We start from the raw sequence: 24,613 nt of genomic DNA, 5'->3' as shown, positions 1-24,613 counted from the left end.
TGTCGACTATGACCAGTTTGTTCAGTCTTTGAGGAGAGATCTGAAAGAAGCCATGAATGCAGCACAGGCATCTGCAGCGAAGCAGTTGAAGAGGCATGCTGACCTTTATGACAGAAGAGTCAGAGGATCACCAGTGGAGATTGGGGATCGAGTATTGCTGGCTAACAAGGGGGAGCGGGGAAAGCGGAAGCTCGCTGACCGTTGGGAGGATACTGTCTACCTTGTCACTGGATTGAATGCTGTCAGTCACACTTTTAAGATTCAAAACAGCTCCACTGGACGGGAGAAGACGGTACATCGCAACCTGATAATGCCAGTCAACTTTCTTCCTCTTCCCCATGCTGCTGTTGAGGAGAGAACAGACATGTCTGGATTAACAGAGTCTGAGGACATGAATGACAGCCTTGTGGTCTCAGCTGCCATGGACACTGCAGTGGATGATGGTGCTGAGTACAGAACCAGAGTGTGGGTGTCAGTTGTCTTCTGAAGGAACAGGTGACACAAGCCTGGAGGGTGATGTGCGATCCTTGGATGCTCAGGATATTTCACCTTTGGATTCCGTGGATGATATACTGCAGCTGGAAGGTCTGCCTCGATCAGAGAGTCTTCAAGAATCTGACCGAGACTGTAACAGTGTAGTGAGTGAGCTAATTGACCAGTCTGCTTACGATATCCGTACTGACCTACCAAACACGGACCATTCCTTACCTGATCAGTTACGTACTGACTGTGTTGGCGGACACACTATTGCAACAGTACACAACACTGTTACCCCTTATGCAGTTGAAGGTAGTCGGGGTCATATTAGGTCAAGGGCAGGAAGGCTATTTAAACCAGTGTCAAGACTGATTGAGATTATGAATCAGCAGAAAGTTAGCTCTTGAAGGTTAAATATGTGAATAGAGGGTCAATGGTATTGACATCTTTTATTTGTTTTGCTTTTACATCATTGTGACCATGATTAGAGGTTGCAGGATGGTAATGTGGCGGATATGATAAAGTCTCTTATGGTGGTTTATTTTATTACTTGGATGTTTTAAAGTCACCGAGTGTACTTAACATATGACAGGCATGTTTACCTATGAGGGCTAAGGGGTTTGATCAACTGCTTTTCACTCTAATTCTCAAGGAGAATAGTCTAATGACTGGAATATTTAGTGACTGATTTAAAGCAGGGTCTGCATCATTGATATACACAGCTTTACCTTTTAGTTTTCTCTATTAGGTAGTATATTTTTTTTTTTCTCTGGATTATTCTGTACATATGTTGAGTGTCTCTGTATCTGGTATGTTTGCACAGTGCCGTTTTGTATTTTGTTATTTTTCTTGGCAAGTGGAATTCAGTAGGGGGGAGTGTAACAGGGTTATATTGGTGATTCCACTTGCCACTTTATTGTTAAGCCAATGGGTTTTTGGTTTGAGTTTGTCTTGCCTTCACCTACTCAACATGGCATCTTATTGGCTGGGTTGCCTAGCTTGCTTACGAGGGGGGATGTTCCAGTTAGAATCGTCCCAGTGAACAAGCACCAAACCAGCGGTAAGTTGTTGGTTGCAAAGCACTGTACATCAAAAGTGATTTTTATACTCTCAAGTGATGATTTAAATGTACAATTTATATCAAATTGTTTGTAAATGTTATTCGAACATCACACATAAGATGCAGCGGTGTTTGGAGAATATTTGTTGTGCATTTTGTTGTAGAGAATTCCCGCCAGTATTAGCTAGCAACTTACTGTGTCTGGTGGGGGGGTTCATATATTTTGTACAGTGCGTGAGTGCAGTTGGAGAGTTGGATGGTGAGACGTGCATTGCATGACGTGCAATTTTGTGTCGTTCTTATCAGAATAAAGCTACATGACTGGTGCTACATGTTGGAGTTCCGTGTCGATGACTGATTGTACACAACGCAAGATGAGTACTGTTACACTTACAGACAAAATCTCTATAAAAGTGTAATTTATTAATGTTATGAAATACTACCTGAGACACCTTTTTGCTATTTGTCTCTGTACTCAATAAAAAAACATGAACATTATGCATGCCCACCATAGTATTGGGCAGCTGCTATTTGCGAACTCATCTGGTTTACAAATTATTGCAGAGCACAATGTACAACTGTTTTTAAAAGGTTTTTATTGCAAGGTATGCTATATGTAGGTTATTCCATGAACAAAAATCAAAAGATATGTCACATGCACCAAATACAACTGGTGTAGACATTACTGTAAAATAGTAACAAAAGAGGAATAAAATAAAATACACAAGAATGGAGCTATACACTGTGTGCACAATTATTAGGCAAATTGTATTCCTCAGGATTCATTTTATTGTTGAACAAACACAATGTCAGTCAAGCCAAAATGTTACTGAACCTCAAACCTGAATGTTTGACAAAGGAAACGTGAGTTTTGTCTTTCTCAGAGGAATATATGTGTGCACAATTATTATGCAACTATTAGTGTCCAGAATTATTAGGCAACTCAATTACTAAAATAATTTCTCCCAACTCACTTGTTTATTCTCAATTTTTAGCGTAAGTGTAACAAATAAGTAACACAAAATGACTAACAGTTTTGACCTTTCAAAAAATATTCAGTGACCAATTTAGCCACCTTTCTTGCCATAACTACCATGAACCTTCCATCCATGGAGAGAGACTGTCAGTTTGTTGATCTGTTCACAATCAACTTTCGCTGAAGCAGCAACCACAGCCTCCCAAATGCTGTTCAAAGAGGTGTATTGTATTCCCTCACTGTAAATCTCACCTTTGAGAAGGGCCCACAAGTTCTCAATAGGATTTAAGTCAGGTGAGGAAGGGGACCAAGTCATTATTCGGGCATCTTTCAGGCCTTTGCTGGCTAGCTAAGCAGGGGAGTACTTGGATGCATGTGATGGAGCATTGTCCTGCATAAAGATCATGGCCTTCTTGAATGCTGAAGACTTCTTCCTGTACCACTACTTGAAGAAAGACTCTTCCAGAAACTGGCAGTAGGTTTGGGAGTTGAGTTTCAGTCCATCTTCAACCTGAAAAGGTCCAACTACCTCATCCTTAATGATAGCAGGCCATACCAGTCCCCCTCCTCCACCTTGCTGGCGCCTGACTCGAAGTGGTGCCCTCTGTGTCCATTACTGATCCAGCCACGGGCCCATCCATCTGGTCCATCAAGAGTCATTCTCATTTCATCTGCCCATAAAACCTTTGAAAAATCTGTCTTCAGGTATTTCTTTGCCCAATCTTGACGCTTCAGCTTGGGAATCTAATTCAGCGGTGGTCGTTTTTCAGCCTTCGTGACCTTGGCCATGCCTCTGAAAACATGACGCCTTGTACTTCTGGACTCTCCACGTTGGTTGCAGTTCTGGAATATGGTGGCACTGGAGGATAATGGGTTCCTGGTAGCTTGATGTTTAATTCTTCTCAGTTCTGGAATATGGTGGCACTGGAGGATAATGGGTTCCTGGTAGCTTGATGTTTAATTATTCTCAGTTCTGGAATATGGTGGCACTGGAGGATAATGGGTTCCTGGTAGCTTGATGTTTAATTCTTCTCAAGTCTTTTGCAGTTCATTTGCGCCTTTTCTTCTCTATGCGTTTTTTCTGCCCCAGTTGACTATTTGCAACAAAACTTTTGCAGCAAAACTGTCCGATGGTCACACCTCCATAGTTTAGTTATTTCATGAGTGTTGCATCCGTCTGAAAGGCATTTTACCATTTTACTTTTCAGTCTCAGTTAAATCTCTTTTTTGGCCCATTTTACCTTTGGTAATGAAGCTGCCTAATAGTTATGCACACCTTGATATAAGTGTTATTCACTTTCGCCACACCCTCCCTCATTACACAAATACATGTCACCTGAAAATGATTACATCCAATAAGCATTCAAGATTATATGGTTTGGAGTTGGAAAATGTGCATAGAAATAATGATAAGATCAGAATTCTCACTTGCCTAATAATTGTGCACGCAGTGTATACAGGGAGTACCACTACCAGATAAATAGGTACAAGGTATTTTAGGAAGATATACATGAAGGCAGGGTAAAGTGACTAAGCATCAGGATGGATAATACAAGTAAAATAATGAAAAATAGCAGAAGCAAATGATACGTGCAAAAGTGTGTGTGTGTGCTTGTGTAATGTGTATTAGCAGCATACCATCCTGCATCCCACTGCTAGCTTGCCTCTGAAGCTAAGCAGGGTTGTCCTGGATGGGAGACCAGATGCTGCTGGAAGTGGTGTTGGAGGGAAAGTAGAAGGCACTTTCCTCTGGTCTAAAATAAATAAATATCCCAATGCCCCAGGGCAGTGATTGGGAACATTGCCCTGTGTAGGGTGGCATCTTTCAAATGGGACGTTAAATGGGTGTCCTGACTCTCTGTGGTTACAAAAGATCCCATGGCTCTTATTGTAAGAGTAGGGGTGTTAACTGTGGTGTCCTGGCTAAATTCCCAATCTGACCCTCATACCTTGATGTCCACCTAATCATCCCCAGCTTCCAATTGGCTTATTCATATCCTCTCCCCAGTAACTATTCCCCAGGTTATTGCTGTGAATAAAAATGTTTTAAAAAATGTGTGAATGTGTGTGGGTTTTGTGCAGGAGTGTCAATGTACTGTGTGTGACTAGATGTGTGTGTGTGTATGTATATACGTTTTGAGGATCTGAAGGCCCATGCCAAATCTTTTTAGCATCCTGAGGGGGAAGAGGCGCGGCCGTGCCCTCTTCACGACTGTGCTGGGTTGTGTGGACCATATTAAGTCCTTAGTGATGTGGATGCCAAGGAACTTGAAGCTCTCGACCCGCTCCACAACAGCCCTGCCAATGTGGATGGGGTCATGCTCTCCCCTATTTTTCCTATAGTCCGCGATAAGCTCCTTGGTCTTACTGATGCTGATGGAGAGGTTGTTATCCTGGTACCACACTGCTAGGTCTTTGACCTCCATCCTGTAGGCTGACTCATCGTCGTCGAAGATTAGGCCTACCACTGTCATGTCGTCAGCAAAATTTGATGATGGCGTTGGAGTCATGGGTGAACAAGGAGTAGAGGAGGGTAAGAAGCACAGCCAAAGCACTTCATAATTATAGATGTGAGCGCTACAGGGTGATAGTCATTTAGGCAGGTTACCTTGAAGCTGTTGGTAATAGGGACAACGGTTGTCATCTTGAAGCATGTTGGGATTACAGACTGGGACAAGGAGATTGAAAATGTGAGGACACTTGCCTGCTAGTCAGTGCATGCTTTGAGAACATGTCCATTTACATAAGTATTCAGAACCTTTACTCTGTACTTTGTGAAGCACCTTTGGCAACAATTACAGCCTTGAGTCTTCTTAGGTATGACGCAACAAGCTTGGCACACCATTCTTCTCTGCAGATCCTCTCAAGCTCTGTCAGGTTGGATGGGGAGCGTCATTGCACAGCTATTTCCAGGTCTCTCCAGAGATGTTAGATCGGGTTCAAGACCGGGCTCTGGTTGGGCCACTCAAGGACATTCAGAGACTTATCACAAAGCCACTCCTGTGTTGTCTTGGCTGTGTGCTTAGGGTCGTTGTCCTGTTGGACGGTAAATCTTCGCACCAGTCTGAGGTGCTGAGCGCTCTGGAGCAGGTTTTTATTAAGGATCTCTCTGTACTTTGCTCTGTTCATTTTTCCCTAGCGAAAATGGAGGTCCGGAAGTCAGGTTATCATCCTTTCACACCCCCCCCCTCTCTACCTTCTCTTCCTTTTTATCTGCTGCTAAACCTACTTTCTATCACTCTAAATGTCAAGCTTCTGCCTCTTAACCTAGGAAACTATTTTCAACCTTCTACTCCCTCGTTAATCCTCCACCCCCTCCTTCCTCCTTCTCTGCAGACAACTTTGTCAACCACTTTTAAAAGAAAACTCAGCATATTGAATTCACTGGTCCCACTCACACAGAACTACCCTACTCCTTGACCTCTGTCTCCCCTCTCTCTCCAGATGAAATCCTGCGACTAGTGAAGTCCGGCCACCTGAAAATCTGCCCGCTCAACCCCATCCCATCCCCCCATATCTAGACCATCTCTAGAGACCTTCTTCCATTCCTCACTTCCCTCATCAACTCATCCCTGACCCTCTGACTTCAAAATGGCCAGAGTTGCTCCCCTCATCAAGAAACTCCAGTCTCAACGTCAACAGTGAAGAGGTGACTCCGGGATGCTGGCCTTCTAGGCAGAGATGCTAAGAAAAAGCCATATCTCAGACTGGCCAATAAAAAGAAAAGATTAAGATGGGTAAAAGAACACACACTGGACAGAGGAACTCTGCCTAGAAAGCCAGTATCCCTGGGTCACCTCTTCACTGTTGACGTTGAGACTGGTGTTTTGCGGGTACTATTTAATGAAGCTGCCAGTTGAGGACTTGTGAGTTGTCTGTTTCTCAGACTAGACGCTCTAATATACTTGTCCTCTTGCTCAGTTGTGCACCGGGGTCTCCCACTCCTCTTTATATTCTGGTTAGAGCCAGTTTGTGCTGTTCTGTGAAGGGAGTATTACACAGCGTTATACCAGATCTTCAGTTTCTTGGCAATTTCTCGCATGTGATAGCCTTCATTTCGCAGAACAAGAATAGACTGCCGAGTTTCAGAAGAAAGGTCTTTGTTTCTGGCCATTTTGAGCCTGTAATCGAACCCACAAATACTGATTCTCCAGATATACTTAACTAGTCTAAAGAAGGCCAGTTTTATTGCTTCTTCAATCAGAACAACCATTTTCAGCTCTGCTAATATAATTGCAATAGGGTTTTCTAATGATCAATTAGCCTTTTCAAATGATAAACTTGGATTAGCTAACACAACATGCCATTGGAACACAGGAGTGATGGTTGCTGATAATGGGCCTCTGTACGCCTATGTAGATATTCCATTAAAAATCATCCGTTTCCACCAACAATAGTCATTTACAACAGTAACAATGTCTACACTGTATTTCTGATCAATTTGATGCTATTTTAATGGTCCAAAAAAAATGTGCTTTTCTTTCAAAAACAAGGACATTTCTAAGTGACCCCAACGTTTTGAACGGCAGTGTACATATTGTGGCAGACGGCAGGGAGATGTGAGGGGAGTGGTTATTGAGGGGAGATATCTTACAGTTGGCTCCACCCCTGAGCCTTATATGCACTGCCTGCCCCAACAAGGCAAGGCTGTGGTTCATTAAGCCAGGGAGTCTGGCACACAGGGGCAGAGAAAGAGCACAGGGAGAAGAAAGAGCACTAGCACCAGTTGTGACCTGGACTGTCTGATTACCCCCCTTGTGTACTGAACTGGATTGGCTGAGGACCTGAGTTTTAGGATTACCCCTGGAGAATGGAACGGACAACGAGACCAGTTTGTGGACTGTGAAATAGTTTGTGAACCCCCTCCCCCTTTCCCCAGTGTACAAAAATCCCTAATCAACTCCCCATTTGCATTCTAGTTGTGCTACTGGTTTGTGTTTTGTTATTGAACTTGTTGACGTGGAAACCCCACACCCTTGAGCCTGTTACAATATGAATACAATATATATTCCAACATCAAGATCATTAATCATTGTTTTTTAACATTGTAAAATATTCCAGTAAAATGTATCATGTGATCGTAGGTTTATAATGTGTCTGAAGCGTACAATGTAACACTCATGAGGTGAAAGTACATAAACCACTGTGGAGAATATATTTTTTAATGATACAGCACTTGTGTGATTAGAGCAAATTAGATACTTGCATAGTATGTGCCACACAAAGTCCAAAGCTACCCAGTATTTTAGAAATCTCAGACACCTTAAGCTGAAGATGCAATACTGCATTAACACAATTAACGCTCCTAGCTCTTCATTTGGTTTGCCTTCAGTCCCAGACCCCCGCCTCTTGTATCTTCCATGACATGAGACATAAAGCAAAGCAGGTTCAGAAGGAAAACCTTGGTTTCTGCATCAGCTGAGACTGCACCAACCAGATGCTAACAACACTTCCTACCTTAATATGGCAGTCTATTTAAGATGACCAGGTTCTGCTCACACATCCTCTGCTGCCGTTTGCTGCTACTGCTAGTATGCATTTGTTTTTCTTGCTACCCACCACCACCCCCCCAACCTCCACCTGTTTAGTTCTGTTTTCCTTCCTGAAGGTGGATTGGTATAGTAAACCTTGCTCACTGCCTGTAGTTATTTTGTTATGTATTGATGCTTTGCTCTGACAGTGAGCTACCCTGACGGAGCAGAGCCTATTGCCAAGACCTATTGTACTGTTAATATTCTCTAATAAATGGTTAAACGAATATTTGGTGTTTCCTTTCTGGAATGTATTTATGACTGGAGAGGGAGTCCTTCAGAGGGAGATACTGAGAGAGCTTCTCAGACTGGCTGGCTCCAGGGTTTAGGTTCACAGGCCAAACAGACGTGTCTTTATATGCTCCTGTCCGCCCTCGTTATGGCAGCTAATTCTAATGAGCTCCCTAGTCCAGACCACCACTTGAAGAGCAACAGGACACTCACTCTCCCACAGGGGCTTCATAGCTTCTGTAGGAGTCAAAAGGAGATGTTTGATTGTCAGATGCCAGGTTATTCCAGTAACTGGCAGGGATGTTCTATATTATTAGTGATTATTCTTGATTAGATCATTCTTACCTGCTTCCCTAGAGCTTGCATAGAGTTAAACTCTATCTGTTCCCTCTTGATTCTGACCCAGTCAGGCTCATCTGGGATCATAAAGGCTAGAATCATCTTGACCAGGATCAGGACATGCTAACAAACACATTTTAGTCATTTAGCAGATGCTCTTATCCAGAGCAACTTACAGGAGCAATTAGGGTTACGTGCCTTGCTCAAGGGCACATCGGCAGATTTTTCACCTAGTCCGCTCGGGGATTCAGCCCAGCAACCTGTCGGTTACTGGCCCAATGCTCTTAACCACTAGGCTACCCTCACCTATGTTGGTTGGGCAGATGATGACACTAACATTCTGTAAATAAGACAATTGTTATGAACAAGATACTGTACCTCGACCAGGATGGCTCCCCAAACCTAACTCCTCTCCCTCGTACCGCACCAGGATGGCTCCCCAAACCTAACTCCCCTCCCTCGTACCGCACCAGGATGGCTCCCCAAACCTAACTCCCCTCCCTCGTACTGTACCAGGATGGCTCCCCAAACCTAACTCCCCTCCCTCATACCGTACCTCCACCAGGATGGCGACCAGTATGATGTTCTTGCCGCTGATCCCTCCCTCCAGACAGAACTCCTGGACGTGAGGGGACAGCAGTAGCAGCCAGCAGTTAGACATGATTGAGACAAAGCGCAGAACCTCAAACGCTGTCTGAAACATACACACAGGCATACAGTAATATGGTTACAGGTACATACAAGGACAGGAGCAAATACAGACATGTGCATAGTGACATCGATGGGCATTGATTAGGAAATAACATTGACCACTACATGTTGCTCACATTTATTTATTTACCAGATTTAGCTTCATAACACATTCCTGTCTGCATTAATAATGACCTCTGTTTGTTCAAATTCTCATATTGCCCAAAACCCTCCTGACCTGCCACACCCCCATATTGGACACAGGGGCAGAGAATGGCTTGCGGAACAGTTTACAAATCTTGTAGGCATCCCCTGGGATCTCTGTGATGTTGTTGAGGAGCAGGAGGACGGCAGTGAGCGGGTATACACAGGAGAACAGACTCAAATATCCAAACTTCACCAGCAACTCAATGTACTCCGCAAACAGGCCCTGAAACGTAGCCACAGACACAATAAGTTAATCACCAAAACAAAGAGACCCCTAACATACGACATACAAATATTATAGGGTTGAAATAGACATTCGTGGTTGTATGAGTTTTGCCATAATTAAGCAGCTAGGTTATGTATATGTATGTGTAGTTGTGGAGCCACTGGCCGTGCTATTTGTGCAACTGCATCTCTGTGTATGCATGTGCCTATGATCACCCAGGATCCAACCAAAGAGTTCCTAATCTTTGGAGGTATGTATCGGGATCCATGCTGCACCCAGCGTTTTCACTTATAACATGATATCTAATGTCTGTTAAGCTTTAAACGATGCTGTTTTATAATCCCCATGTTATGTGATCGTGTCACAGTTGTGTCCTGTATTTACAATATTATTGTCATTTTACAAAGTTAGCACATTGCTGAACGCTAAAGGTTAGCTAGCGTCTGCCCTGTACATTCCTTGCTAAGGAGGTTAGTCACCCTGTGAAGAGTAAATGTATTTTTATTTCATGACTCTCAGATTTCATGACGGATAGGCAGTTGCTCTAAAGTGTGTGTGTGTGTCTGCAGGTACGGGCTCTCATACTGTTATGGAACATTGTTATGTTACTGTACACGTGTATGGCCATCAGATGGAGTTTATAAGATGAGTGCTCCTCTGTAGTCATGTTGTTAAAAATCTAAACAGCATTGTGTCCTTTGTTGGCCAAGCATATGAGAACCGTTACACATATACACCCAACCTTGATTCCACCCCCTAAGGCACAGATGCAAAGAAACCAAGGCAGGCGAGCACAATGGAGAGAAAAAATAAAAATAAAAAATAACATTTTACATGGACTTACTGGAAAAGGGGGAAGTCTTCTCTGGGCTCTGAGTTTGTCCATCTCTAGGTCGTCCTCCTGCTTTTTCTTCTGGGGAGCACTGAGGAAGCGGTCGACTATAAACGGCACCACCACCTCTGTACACTGGTTCACCAGCTGGTTCAGAATTAGCAGAGAGGCAAGCCTCTGTGTGCACAAATCGACAAAAACAAACATAGTTGCATACTGCATACACACACACTGTCTGGGATCAATTATGACGCACAGTGCACAGAGAGAACATGATCTGTTCTGTTGCAGAGTGCAAGAAAATATATTTTAGATCTACCATTTAAAATGAGGTATTTCCACATTGTATAACTTTTCCTCCTGCCATAGACAAGCAGTGCTGCCCAGCTGAAATCTCTTACCTTGCGTAGCAGTGGTAGGTCCTGTTTGTAAAAGGCAATGTGGAAGAGCACAGCAAAGTTGTTGAAGAAAGTAAACTGAAAATGAGAAAGGGAGATTTTGGCATATTATTTGACAGTATTATTTGGCATTAATAGACTAGTTTTATGCACAACAACTTTCTATCCAAGCTGGGAGAGTGCACAAAGACGGCTCATGTTATGTATGTGTAACGGCTTTCTTCCTGGGAAGGAGAGGCGGACCAAAAGGCAGCGTGGTTAGAGTTCATGTTATTTTAATAAGGTAACTCAACATGAACAGAAATACAAAACAATAAACGTGAAAACCGAAACAGTCCTAACTGGTGCAGAAAACACAAAGACAGGAAACAATCACCCACAAAACTCCAACACAAAACAAGCTACCTAAATATGGTTCCCAATCAGAGACACTGACTAACACCTGCCTCTGATTGAGAACCATAACAGGCCACACACAGAAACAGACAAACTAGACACACAATATAGAATGCCCACCCAGCTCACGTCCTGACCAACACTAAAACAAGGAAAACACACAAGAACTATGGTCAGAACGTGACAGTATGTGTAAGCTCATGTTATGCAGGTTCAGTAAGGCTATACAGCACAGTATTATTTCTTATTTTTTATCAATTGGTTGTTGATTAGTATCCTGTTGTACAATCTGCAATGTTTGAATTTCCAACTTTAATAACTAAACAATTACATTATTGCCGCCAGCCAGCAGTTTAAATCATGGCAGCCTTGCAACACAGACCTTGAAGGGTTCGACAGAAACTGTGTTATGTGAGTGTACACCTACCTGTATCAGAATACATTTAGAATACATCCCTTGACTTTTTCCACATTTTGTTACTTTACAGCCTTATTCTAAAATGGATTACATAAAAAAAATATCCTCATCAATCTACACACAATACCTCATAATGACAAAGCAAAAACCTATATTTATTTTTTATTTTTGCAAATGTATTAAAAATAAAAAAAACAATTAATTTGGCTATGACCCTTTGCTATGAGACTCAAAATTGTGATCAGGTGTATCCTGTTTCCATTGATCATCCTTGAGATGTTTCTACAACTTGATTGGAGTCCACCTGTGGTAAATTCAATTGATTGGACATGTGGAAACACATCTGTCTATATAAGGTCCCACAGTTGACAGCAAAAACCAAGCCACGAGGTCGAAGGAATTGTCCGTAAAACTCCAAGACAGGATTGTGTCGAGGCAAAGATCTGGGAAAATGTCTGCAGCATTGAAGGTCACTAAGAACACAGTGGCCTCCATCATTCTTAAATGGAAGAAATTTGGAACCACCAAGACCTTTGGCCTCCCGGCCATTCTGAGCATTCTGGGGAAAAGGGCCTTGGTCAGGAAGGTGACCAAGAACCCGATGGTCACTTTGATAAAGCTCTAGAGTTCCTCTGTGGAGATGGGAGAACCTTCCAGAAGGACAACCATCTCTGCAGCACTACACCAATCAGGCCTTTATGGTAGAGTGGCCAGACGGAAGCCACTCCCCAGTAAAATGCACATGACAGCCCGCTTGTAGTTTGCCAAAAGGCACCTAAAGACTCTCAGAAAATGAGAAGCAAGATTCTCTGGTCTGATGAAACCAAGATTGAACTCTTTTGCCTGAATGCCAACCATCATCTCTGGAGTGACCTGAAAATAGCTGAGCAGCAACGCTCCCCATCCAACCTGACAGAGTTTGAGAGGATCTGCAGAAAAGAATGGGAGAAGCTCCCCAAATATAGGTTTGCCAAGCTTGTAGCGTTGTACCCAAGAAGACTCCAGGCTGTAATCGCTGCCAACGGTGCTTCAACAAAGTACTGAGTAAAGGGTCTGAATACTTATGTAAATGTGATTTTTCAGTTTTTTTATTCTAAAAACCTGTTTTTGCTTTGTCATTATAGGGTATTGGATGTAGATTGATGAGGGAAAAAAATATTTCATAAATTTTAGAATAAGGCTGTAGCGTAACAAAAGTGAAGGAATCTGAATACTTTCCGTATGCACTGTATATATACAGTAGAGAAAGGGGCGACCAGAGGAGAGGGGGGAAGAGGAGAATATACTGTCAGATGGGAGAGGACGACTGGGACTGACCAGGAGGACTTTGGTGATATGATGGTTCTGGAAGGAGGACTCCTCTCTGTGGTTTTCTATGAGGGGAAATCAGACTGATTTTCAGTGGACTTATCACACACAAACTGTGACACCTTGCATCCAATTGCATTCTCTATTATTCTATGACTCTCTGTTCTTTGGTGAACTTAGCTCTGTGCTTCCAAACATTCTACCCCCTACTGCAATTATTCATCAACCTCACACTTATTTTCTCTCTCCCTCTTCTCTAACCCCTTCTATCATCTCTTCCCTATCTAACTCATCTCCCTCCCCATTGCCTAGTGCCCTCTCTCACCCCACTTGGTAAGTTGCATGGCCACAGCGTGGTACACATTCTTTAATATGGTGGTGTAGACTGTATGGGCTATGGAGGGCATGTAGAGCAGAACTCCAGAGAACAGGGAGCCGCTGTCCTGATGGAAGCCCTGTACCAGGGCCTCTCCGTGGTAGAGGCCTGTCATTCCCAGCACCACCAGTCCCAGGAACAGCCCCACTAGGGGAAACGACACCAGGCCCACACGCAGCTGCCTCTGCCACTCCGGGAACAGGGGCTCCAGACGGCCTGTCACAGGGTTGATCCCCAGGGTGCCATGGAAGCCAGGGCGGGGCTCAGCGAAGCGCTCGGTCAGGTGCCATGTGCCCCAGCGGTGGGAGAGGGAGGAGCTCCGGCGCTTCCAGAACTCGATGAACACCGTGGACCACAGCATGCTGAATACAGCCTGTACCATGTGACCGCTGACTGAGAGGCCATAATCTTCCTCCTCCATCACCCCCTTCCTGGCCTGCTCCTTCACCACCCCACCACCTCCAGGCAGCGGAAAGGTCAGGACAAGGCCCAGGAAGGCAGGGGGAATCAGGGCCCAGGTGTAGAATTGCAGAAAGCTGAAGTAAAACGCCATGGTGCCTCCAAAGTATGACTGGATTGCATCTGCACAGGAAGAGAGCGATCAAAATTGGTAAATGTTTGTGGTGGTGCCAGAGCATGGCGATATAGACAAAAAGTCCTATCGCGATAAATGTCACTATTTCGCTCGAAAACAACAAATACAACGATAAACCCCCCAAAATAAATGGACAGTTACTTTACATTAGCAGCAGGGCTCTGGATTTTTTTTTGTCAGTGCCAAGTAAGACATCTGAGATGGTAGCCGATGATTATAACAGTAAGCTATTTCATCGAACATATCCAGAAAATGCATGATTTCCACAAACCGATGCTGGCACTAAGACCATACTCAATGAGCTGTATACGGCCATAAGCAAAAAGGAAAACGCCCATCCAGAGGCGGCACTCCTAGTGGCCGGGGACTTTTAATCCGTTTTACCTCATCTTTACCAGCATGTTAAATGTGCATCCGTAGGAAAAAAAACTATAGATCACCTATAGTCCACACACAGACGTTTACAAAGCTCTCCCTCTCCCTCCATTTGGCAAATCTGACTATAACTCTATCCTCCTGATTCCTGCTTACAAGCAAAAACTAAAGTAGGAAGCACCAGTGACTCAGTCAATAAAGATGTGGTCAGATGACAAAGTTGCTAAGCTACACGAATGTTTTGCTAGCACAGACTGGAATATGTTCCGGGAATCTTCCGATGGTATTGAGGAGTACATCACATCAGTCACTGGCTTCATCAATAAGTGCATTGATGACGTCGTCCCTACAGTGACTGTACGTACAGTGGGGAGAACAAGTATTTGATACATTGCCGATTTTGCAGGTTTTCCTACTTACAAAGCATGTCGAGGTCTGTAATCTTTTTATCATAGGTACACTTCAACTGTGAGAGACGGAATCTAAAACAAAAATCCGTAAAATCACATTGTATGATTTTTAAGTAATTAATTTGCATTTTATTGCATGACATAAGTATTTGATCACCTACCAACCAGAAAGAAGCCCTCCTGTTCTCCACTCATTACCTGTATTAACTGCACATGTTTGAACTCGTTGCCTGTATAAAAGACACCTGTCCACACACTCAATCAAACAGACTCCAACCTCTCCACAATGGCCAAGACCAGAGAGCTGTGTAAGGACATCAGGGATAAAATTGTAGACCCGCACAAGGCTGGGATGGGCTACAGGACAATAAGCAAGCAGCTTGGTGAGAAGGCAACAACTGTTGCCGCAATGATTAGAAAATGGAAGAAGTTCAAGATGACGGTCAATCACCCTCGGTCTGGGGCTCCATGCAAGATCTCACCTCGTGGGGCATCAATGATTATGAGGAAGGTGAGGGATCAGCCCAGAACTACACGGCAGGACCTGGCCAGTGACCTGAAGAGAGCTGGGACCACAGTTTCAAAGAAAACCATTAGTAACACACTACGCCGTCATGGATTAAAATCCTGCAGCACACGCAAGGTCCCCCTGCTCAAGCCAGCGCATCTCCAGCCCCTTCTGAAGTTTGCCAATGACCATCTGGATGATCCAGAGGAGGAATGGGAGAAGGTCATGTGGTCTGATGAGACAAAAATTGAGCTTTTTGGTCTAAACTCCACTCGCCGTGTTTGGAGGAAGAAGAAGGATGAGTACAACACCCAAGAACACCATCCTAACCGTGAAGCATGGAGGTGGAAACATTATTCTTTGGGGATGCTTTTCTGCAAAGTGGACAGGACGACTGCACCGTATTGAGGGGAGGATGGATGGGGCAATTTCTCGCAAGATTTTGGCTAACAACCTCCTTCCCTCAGTAAGAGCATTGAAGATGGGTCGTGGCTGGGTCTTCCAGCATGACAACGACCTGAAACACACAGCCAGGGCAACTAAGGAGTGGCTCCGTAAGAAGCATCTCAAGGTCCTGGAGTGGCCTAGCCAGTCTCCTGACCTGAACCCAATAGAAAATCTTTGGAGGGAGCTGAAAGTCCGTATTGCCCAGCGACAGCCCCGAAACCTGAAGGATCTGGAGAAGGTCTGTATGGAGGAGTGGGCCAAAATCCCCGTTGCAGTGTGTGCAAACCTGGTCAAGAACTACAGGAAACATATGATCTCTGTAATTGCAAACAAAGGTTTCTGTACCAAATATTAAGTTCTGCTTTTCTGACGTATCAAATACTTATGTCATTCAATAAAATGCAAATGAATTACTTAAAAATCATACAATGTGATTTTCTGGATTTTTGTTTTAGATTCCTTCTCTCACAGTTGAAGTGTACCTATGATAAAAATTACAGACCTCTACATGCTTTGTAAGTTGGAAAACCTGCAAAATCGGCAGTGTATCAAATACTTGCTCTCCCCACTGTACATACCCCAACCAGACGCCATCGATTAAAGGCAACATCCGCACTGAGCTAAAGGGTAGAGCTGTCGCTTCCACGGAACAGGACTCTAACCCGGAAGCTTATAAGAATCCCATTACGCCCTCCGACGAACAATCAAACAGGCAAGGCATCAATACAGGACTATGATTGAATCGTACTACACCGGCTCCGAAGCTCGTCGGATGTGGCAGGGCTGGCAAACTATTACAGACTACAAAGGGAAGCACAGCCGAGAGATGCCCAGTGACACGAGCCAACCAGATGAGCTAAATAACTTCTATGTTCGCTTCGAGGCAAGTAACACTGACACATGCATGAGAGCATCAGCTGTCCGGATGACTGTGTAACCACGCTCTCCATAGCCGATGTGAGTAAGACCATGAAACAGGTCAACATTCACAAGGCCAGACGGATTACCAGAACGTGTACTCCGAGCATGCACTGACCAACTGGCAAGTGTCTTCACCAACATGTTTCAAGCAGACCACCATAGTCGCTGTGTCCAGGAACACTAAGGTAACCTGCCTAAATGACTACCAACCCGTGGCACTCACGTCTGTAGCCGTGACGTGCTTTGAAAGGCTGGTCATGGCTCACATCAATACCATTATCCCTGAAACCTTAGACCCTCACCAATTTGAATACCGCACCAACAGATCCACAGTTGATGCAATCTTTATTGCACTCCACACTGCCCTTTCCCACCTGGACAAAAGGAACACCTATGAGAGAATGCTATTCCTTGACTACAGCTCAGCGGTCAACACGATAGTGCCCTCAAAGCTCATCACTAAGCTAAGGACCCTGGGACTTAACACTTCCCTCTGCAACTGGATCCTGGAATTCGTGGCCTAGAGCCTATACACACTTCGGAAAAAAAGGTTTTATCTAGAACCTATAGCGGTTCTTTTCCTGTCCCGATAGGAGAACCCTTTTTGATTCCAGGAAGAACCCTATTGTGTTCCATGTAGAACACTTTTCCCAGAGTGTTCTACATGGATCCCAATGGGGACAGCCAAATAACCCTTTTGGAACCCTTTTTTCTAAGAGTGTATTATTCAGCACCTGAGGAAGTGGGAAATCAAAACACAGCTAGATTGCTCACTCTTAAAAAAGTATGTCACTTTTTTGTGTGTGTGTTTACTGTATGTTGTTTACCGAGAGGCTGTCTCCATATCTGCTTCTTAGAGTACCACCTTCTGCCGAGGTCATTCAGTCTCTGCTGGTCATGTAGAGGGAAGATGTCCTTTATCACTCCTGCCCTCACCAGCTTCTGACCTACAGTACAGAGACAGGACGGATGGGCAACATCAGGGAACTGTACAATACCTCTACCATTATTACACATACAGACGGGTAACCAGGGGTAACATAGCCAGAAGCTTGGCAGCATACGTAAGGGACAGTGCAGATCACAGAGCAGTGAGAGAGGACCGGAGAGAGCACTGAAATGATGAGCCAGAGGTGGTGCTCTGCTCTGCTGCAGAACAGCTTAGATCATGACATAGAAGACAGAACATGCAGAGGTTAGCAAATGGCACACATGTGCACAAGCAATATATTGACAGATGTGCCAAATTGTATTCTTTCATTTTTCATGTTTATATTATTCAATGTTCATTAATGTATGTAAACAATGTGTTATTGAAATTAAAATACTACTCATATTACCGTGCAAGCGGTAAAGCTTCATATGACACCAACTTTTGATTTGTAGCACACCATTACAGTCTTAAAGGAGGCTTGGGTAAGTCCACAAATATTCTAACTTCAATTAATTATTTCTCAAGTATGTTTAAAGATACAAATGTCAAATATATGTAAACAATACTTTCTCCAAAGGAAAATCCCCCAAATCTTGTTCCTTATTTGTTCTAGTTTTGAAGGAATCACCCAACATCCCCCTTTACATCACTCTATTCACATACCCACACACACACACACACACACACACACACACACACACACACACACACACACACACACACACACACACACACACACACGCACACACGCACACACACACACGTAAAGTCTCACAGATGTTTTCCCAGGCCTCCAGGACCCCCGGAGCCTCTGGGACTCCAGGGATTCTCTGCTTCTTCTGGGCCTGTAGAGAGTCCAGCTCATTCTTGACTATGTACTGACGCTCCGCTAGCGTCAGGAACTCCTGCATGTCATCTGGTAACACAGAGAACAGGCGTCAATCAAGACTGTCATATACAGGACCAGTCAAAAGTTTGGACACATACATTGTAGAATAATAGTGAAGACATCAAAACTATTAAATAACACATATGGAATCATGTAGTAACCAAAAAAGTGTTTAACAAATCTAAATACATTTTATATTTGAGATTCTTCAAAGTAGCCACCCTTTGCCTTGATGACAGCTTTGCACACTCTTGGCATTCTCTCAACCAGCTTCATGAGGTAGTCACCTGGAATGCATTTCAATTAACAGATGTGCCTTGTTAAAGGTTCATTTGTGGAATTTCTTTCCTGTTTCCTGTGTTGTGTGACAAGGTAGGGGTGGTATACAGAAGATAGCCCTATTTGGTAAAAGACCAAATCCATATTATGGCAAGATCAGCTCAAATAAGCAAAGAGAAACGACAATCCATCATTACTTTAAAACATGAAGGTCAGTCAATCCGGAAAATGTTATGAACTGTCATTTAGAATTCTAGGCACACTTATCCAGCATGACTATGCCAATCTGGTTTGCACTTAGTGGGACTATCATTTGTTTTCAACAGGACAATGACCCAAAACACACCTCCAGGCTGTGTAAGGACTATTTGACCAATCACAATCACCCGACATCAACAAAATTGAGATGGTTTAGGATGAGTCGGACCGCAGAGTGAAGGAAAAGCAGCCAACAAGTGCTCAGCATATGTGGGAACTGCTTCAAGGATATTGGAAAAACATTCCTCGTGAAGCTGGTTTAGAGAGAGTGATGCTGTCAAAGGCAAAGGGTGGCTACTTTGAAGAATCTAAAATCAAAAATATATATTTGATTAGTTTAACACTTTTGTCTTGCTTACTACATGATTCCTTGTGTGTTATTTCATAGTTTTGATGTCTTCACTATTATTCTACAATGTAGAACATTAAATGTAGAACAATAAATGAAAAACCTTGAATGAGTAGGTGTGTCCAAAATTTTGACTGGTACTGTATATTACATTTAATATGTAATTTTGTCTATATTACCACACTATTACAACAGTGAATGTGTATTTTGTTGATTATATTCCTACAGAAGGTGTATTGGGTGCTGAAGATCTGTTACAACTTGTAACTGCTATTACCTTTAATATCCCTCTACTCTTCCCCCACTATTACCAACATTCTTACCAACATTGGTGAAGTTGTCTCTGTCGTGGTAGGAGAAAGAAGCCATCTCTTCATTGCGGTATTTCTTACACAGACCCAGATCCTCCGTGGCTCTGAGAAGGGTGCAGCGAGGAGCAGACACCACAATCACATTTCCACACTCATCCTCTCCAGGGTGGGCCAGCAATGCTGCTCCTAGTCCAGGGAGGAGGAGAGGGTCAACTACAGTACTCCTGCCTCTACTGCAGTGAGTGAATTATTGACACTTAATTCAGCTAATAAACTAAGATACACAGATTGCCCCTGCAGTTGTATTGTGCAACATTTCATCAGGATTAACCTGATGTTAGCTGACTACTTTGAAACTAGAGACTCAACTAATAAACGAATCATCAAGCCCAGGTGAATCAGTTGAATCAGATGTGTTAATAGCACTCGGCTGGAACAAAACAAGCAACACAGACTGAAGAACAGTCAGGCCTCTGATCTGCTGCTGACTCTATCTGACCTGACCTCTCACCTCCATGTCTCTTTGAAGCTTCAATCAGGGAGATGAGCCACCTCTTAGTGACAGGCTGGACGCTGTCTGACAGCTGGATGAGGACCAGGGGCTCCACCTGCTTAGACACACAGCAGGGACAGCTGACCTGCGTCCAGCAGCCCTGGGACAGGACCTTAGTCTGTGTCTGGACAGAGCCTTTATCCTCCAGCGACATCATCACGTCCCTGTGGAGAGGCAGTGTGAGGAGGACAAGGAGTTTTACTGTATCTGTTACAAACTCTGTAAGACACACATTACATGGGTCGTTCCAACAACAACAACAAAAAGGCACAACAAAGAGGATCCGACACCCACCATCTGAGTGTTCTAAAATGGTTTCTGCAGTTAGACATTATTATTTGGTTGAAATATAATTTGATCTGAGAAATTAAGCTAATAAATTGCACCTAAATTGGCCATTTTAAATTATAGGATTTATATAATATTCAGTAAATATAGTACCCAACATCCAATTTGGACTAAACTTCTTCCTACCAATGCTGAAATGACATGGGGGTCATACAGGGTTTTGATTGCTTTGGGTTTTGTTCACCAGCATCTGGTTGTCTTGACTTATAGAGATGCAGGACTGAGATGAAAGGTCTACTTGTTTGGCTTGATAGCTAGCTAGCTGGCTATTTGAACAACAAATGCACGCGGTGGTCGGGGATGGCAGAGAAGGCTAAGGGACTAGTTCCTAACCACTGTCGATGTGTAGTGGCTTTTGAGAGCTATTTCAGCAGCCGTGACACAATATCGGCAAGGGAGGACCAGTATTGAGGATTTTGTAATATTCCTGTCAAGTTTTTTTATGTGAATGTCCCCTATGTTTTTTAAAAACTCAATCAATCAATCCATCAACGACTTACATGGAGATCTCAAATGGCCATAGAAGGCTGTGGCTACAGGTTAGAGAGCAGTCCCATTTGCATGTGATGCGGAGAGGAGAGGGTAACAGCCCACTAAGCACAGACCGGCCTTGATCTAAATGTCCACGGACGTTGGCCCAAACATCGACATCTAAAATTGGTTCCGATTTGGTCTTGACCAGCCTTGATTTTTTCCCCCAAACATAGACATCTATGTTTCACAAGTTTGGACAGCACCATACAACACAGTACAGTACAATAGAGCACAGCACAGCAGAGTACAGTACATTACAGTACAGTAAAGAAAAGTAGAGTACAGTACAGTAAAGAAAAGAAAAGTAAAGTATAGATAGATAGGTACAGTAGAGCTGGCTGGGTGGTGCCAGAATAACAGCCTATCCCTCAACGTAACCAAGACTAGGGAGATTATCGTGGACTACAGGAAAAGGAGGACCGAGCACGCCCCCACTCTCATCGACGGGGCTTTAGTGGAGCAGGTTGAGAGCTTCAAGTTCCTTGGTGTCCACATCAACAACAAACTAGAATGATCCAAATACACCAAGACAGTCATGAAGAGGACACAACAAAGCCTATTGCCCCTCAGAAAACTAAAAAGATTTGGCATGGGTCCTGAGATCCTCAAAAGGTTTTACAGCTGCAACATGGTACGGCAACTGCTCGGCCTCTGACCGCAAGGCACTACATCACTGGGGCTAAGCTGCCTACCATCCAGGACCTCTACACCAGGCAGTGTCAGAGGAAGGCCCTAAAAATGGTCAAAGACCCCAGCCACCCCAGTCATAGACTGTTCTCTCTGCTACCGCATGGCAAGCAGTATCGGAGTGCCAAGTCTAGGACAAAAAGGCTTCTCAGCAGTTTTTACCCCCAAGCCATGAGACTCCTGAACAGGTAATCAAATGGCTACCCAGACTATTTGCATTGTGTGCCCCCCCCAACCCCTCTTTTTATGCTGCTGCCACTCTCTGTTAATCATATATGCATAGTCACTTTAACTATACCACAAACCAGTGCCTCCGCACATTGGCTAACCGGGCTATCCGCATTGTGTCCCACCCACCACCCGCCAACCCCTCTTTTACGCTACTGCTACTCTCTGTTCATCATATATGCATAGTCCCTTTAACCATATCTACATGTACATACTTCCTCAATCAGCCTGACTAACCGGTGTCTGTATGTAGCCTCGCTACTTCTATAGCCTCGCTAATGCATATAACCTGTCTTTTTACTGTTGTTTTATTTCTTTACCTACCTATTGTTCACCTAATACCTTTTTTGCACTATTGGTTAGAGCCTGTAAGTAAGCATTTCACTGTATGGTCTACACCTGTTGTATTCAGTGACAAATAAACTTTAATTTGATCATGTTTTTAATTATCTTAACTCTATTCTTTGAACTGTATTGTTGGTTAAGGGCTTGTAAGTAAGCATTTGATTTACAAGGTGGTCCAGTTCTTGGGAAGAAGAATGATCAGTAGTGTAAAAAGTACCAGAACGTCATACTTGAGTAAAAGTTAAGATACTGTGGAAAGACCACCAGGAGGCAGGCTGTGTCCACTGAGTATCCCAGCCTAGCACGTGAGTACTGAGATCAGAGGCAATTAAGCACACCTAGCGGCACTAACCAAATATTCTCTTCCTCCTACATAAGATACAGGAGAACCAGAGGAACCAGAGGAAACCATTGGAAAAAGGAGACTTACCTGACAGACGACAGAAGAAAGGAACGGACTACCTCACGGGAATGGCAAACACTGATTCTCACCACCACCAGAAATGAGCTCTCCACGAACGTATAGTTAAGATGGTGACACACCCGTAATTTATGCTATAGTTAAAGGTTACTCACCTTGTTTTCCTAATTCCTGCAAAGAAGAAGATTTGTGTTATCCTTTTGTGAGATCTTGCTTGGTTGTGTGGGCATGTGGGAGAAGAAAAGATACCTCAACAGAGAACTTGACAAATGACAAAACTTGCTCCCAACTTGTTTATTCCACCTTTCCGCTTTAGAGCAACAGACAAAATACTTGGTCCACTCACAATACATTCAAGATACCTAAAAGTAAAAGTGAAAGTCACCCTGTAAAATATTACTTAAAACTATTTGGTTTTAAATATACTTAAGTATCAAAAGTTAATGTAATTGCAAAATCATTTCAAATTGCTTATATTAAGCAAACCAGATGGCACAATTGTATTACTTTTGGGTGTAAGGGAAAATGTATGGAGTAGAAAGTAAGTTATTCTCTTTAGGAATGTAGTGAAGTAAAAGTAGTCAAAAATATAAAGAGTAAAGTGAAGTACAGATACCCCCAAAAACTACTTTAGTAGTACTTAAAAATAGTTTTACTTACACCACTGGGAATGATGATAGTCATCTTAAAAGGTGGGAATTACAGACTGGGACAAGGAGAGGTTGAAAATTACAATGTACAATATATACCTGCCAGCTGAAATGTGCATGCTTTGAGAGCGCCCTAGAATACCATCTGGCCCCGCGACCTTGTGAGTGTTGACCAGATGAAAGACCTTACTCATGTCGGCCTCGGAGAGCGAGATCACCCAGTCCTCTGTTTCGGTGGGGTACCTCACCCCCTGTACGGTGTTGTTACTGTTGAAGCATGCATAAAATATGTTGAGTTCGTCTAGGTAGAGAGGCATCGTTGGGCAGATCATGGCTGGGTCTAATCCGTAATGGACTGTAGCACCTGCCACATGCGACGGCATCGTACCCTGTGTAATATGAATCTACTTTATTCGTATATTGTCCTTTTGCTCATTTGATGGCTCTGCGGAGGTCGTAGGGAGAATTATTGTACTTGTTCCTCAAGGTTGCCTGTGATGGCCCTGTGTGTGGTAGCCCTTTCCTTTAGCTTAGCTTCAACCTCTGTGTTAATCAGGGTTAATTGAGGAGGCAGCGAATCTTCACCATGGGGATAACATCTGCTTGTAAACAAGTGTTTACTTGTAAACAGGAAGCAGGAGTATGGAGTCATGATCTGATTTGACCAATGGCGGACAAGGGAGGGTATTGTATGCTTACTTGTGGGTAGAGTAACAGTAGTCTAGGACTCTATCCCCCTAGTGGCGATGGGACGTGTTGATGGAAGATGGGCATCATGTGTCTTAATGATGCAGAATCAAAATCGGCAGCGGCAAGGAAGACAGCTTCAGATGTAGGTTTTCCTGCTTGTTTATGGCTTCCTACAGTTCGGTAATTGCCAGCTTGTTATATCTCTTGACCTGCGGTGGAATGTATACAACATTCACAATAACAGCTGAACACTTCCTTGGGAGGTAGAATGGTCGGCATTGGACTACTAGGTATTCCAAGACGAGCGAACAATGGGTCGAGGCTATGACTGAGATCGAGTCAGACCACCGTTTATTGTTGATGAAGAGGCACACCCCTCCCCCTCTCAATTTCCCTGACTCTACTGTCCTGTCCTC

The 24,613-nt window shown here is 43.6% G+C and overlaps 1 protein-coding gene across 1 annotated transcript; it reads right to left on the bottom strand.

Annotated features, from left to right (window-relative positions):
* Positions 1-7,598: 7,598 nt before the first annotated feature.
* On the bottom strand, positions 7,599-23,190 carry LOC110494001 (anoctamin-10-like). Its single transcript, XM_036953388.1, has 13 exons — positions 23,013-23,190; positions 20,253-20,458; positions 19,754-19,927; positions 18,431-18,571; positions 17,549-17,668; positions 13,415-14,047; positions 13,099-13,154; positions 10,971-11,045; positions 10,582-10,746; positions 9,543-9,734; positions 9,171-9,308; positions 8,621-8,737; positions 7,599-8,512 (listed from the first exon to the last, which is right to left on the bottom strand). The coding sequence occupies exons 2-13, from the start codon at positions 20,449-20,451 to the stop codon at positions 8,504-8,506; spliced, it is 2,019 nt and encodes a 672-aa protein (XP_036809283.1). The 5' UTR covers positions 20,452-20,458; positions 23,013-23,190; the 3' UTR covers positions 7,599-8,503.
* Between the last annotated feature and the right edge of the window lie 1,423 nt (positions 23,191-24,613).

Source organism: Oncorhynchus mykiss, chromosome 2 (assembly GCF_013265735.2).
Source record: "Oncorhynchus mykiss isolate Arlee chromosome 2, USDA_OmykA_1.1, whole genome shotgun sequence".
Lineage (NCBI taxonomy): Eukaryota > Metazoa > Chordata > Actinopteri > Salmoniformes > Salmonidae > Oncorhynchus > Oncorhynchus mykiss.
The sequence above is the reverse complement of the archived record's forward strand: the minus strand, read 5'-3'. Positions and strand labels throughout refer to the sequence as shown.

Coding starts and splice junctions, on each gene's coding strand:
- LOC110494001 (XM_036953388.1), bottom strand. CDS start 20,451: ATGATGTCGCTGGAGGATAAAGGCTCTGTCCAGACACAGACTAAGGTC. Junction 19,928..20,252: donor AGCTTCAAAGAGACATGGAG/GTGAGAGGTCAG, acceptor TCCCTGGACTAG/GAGCAGCATTGCTGGCCCAC. Junction 9,735..10,581: donor GAAGACTTCCCCCTTTTCCA/GTAAGTCCATGT, acceptor GCTACGTTTCAG/GGCCTGTTTGCGGAGTACAT.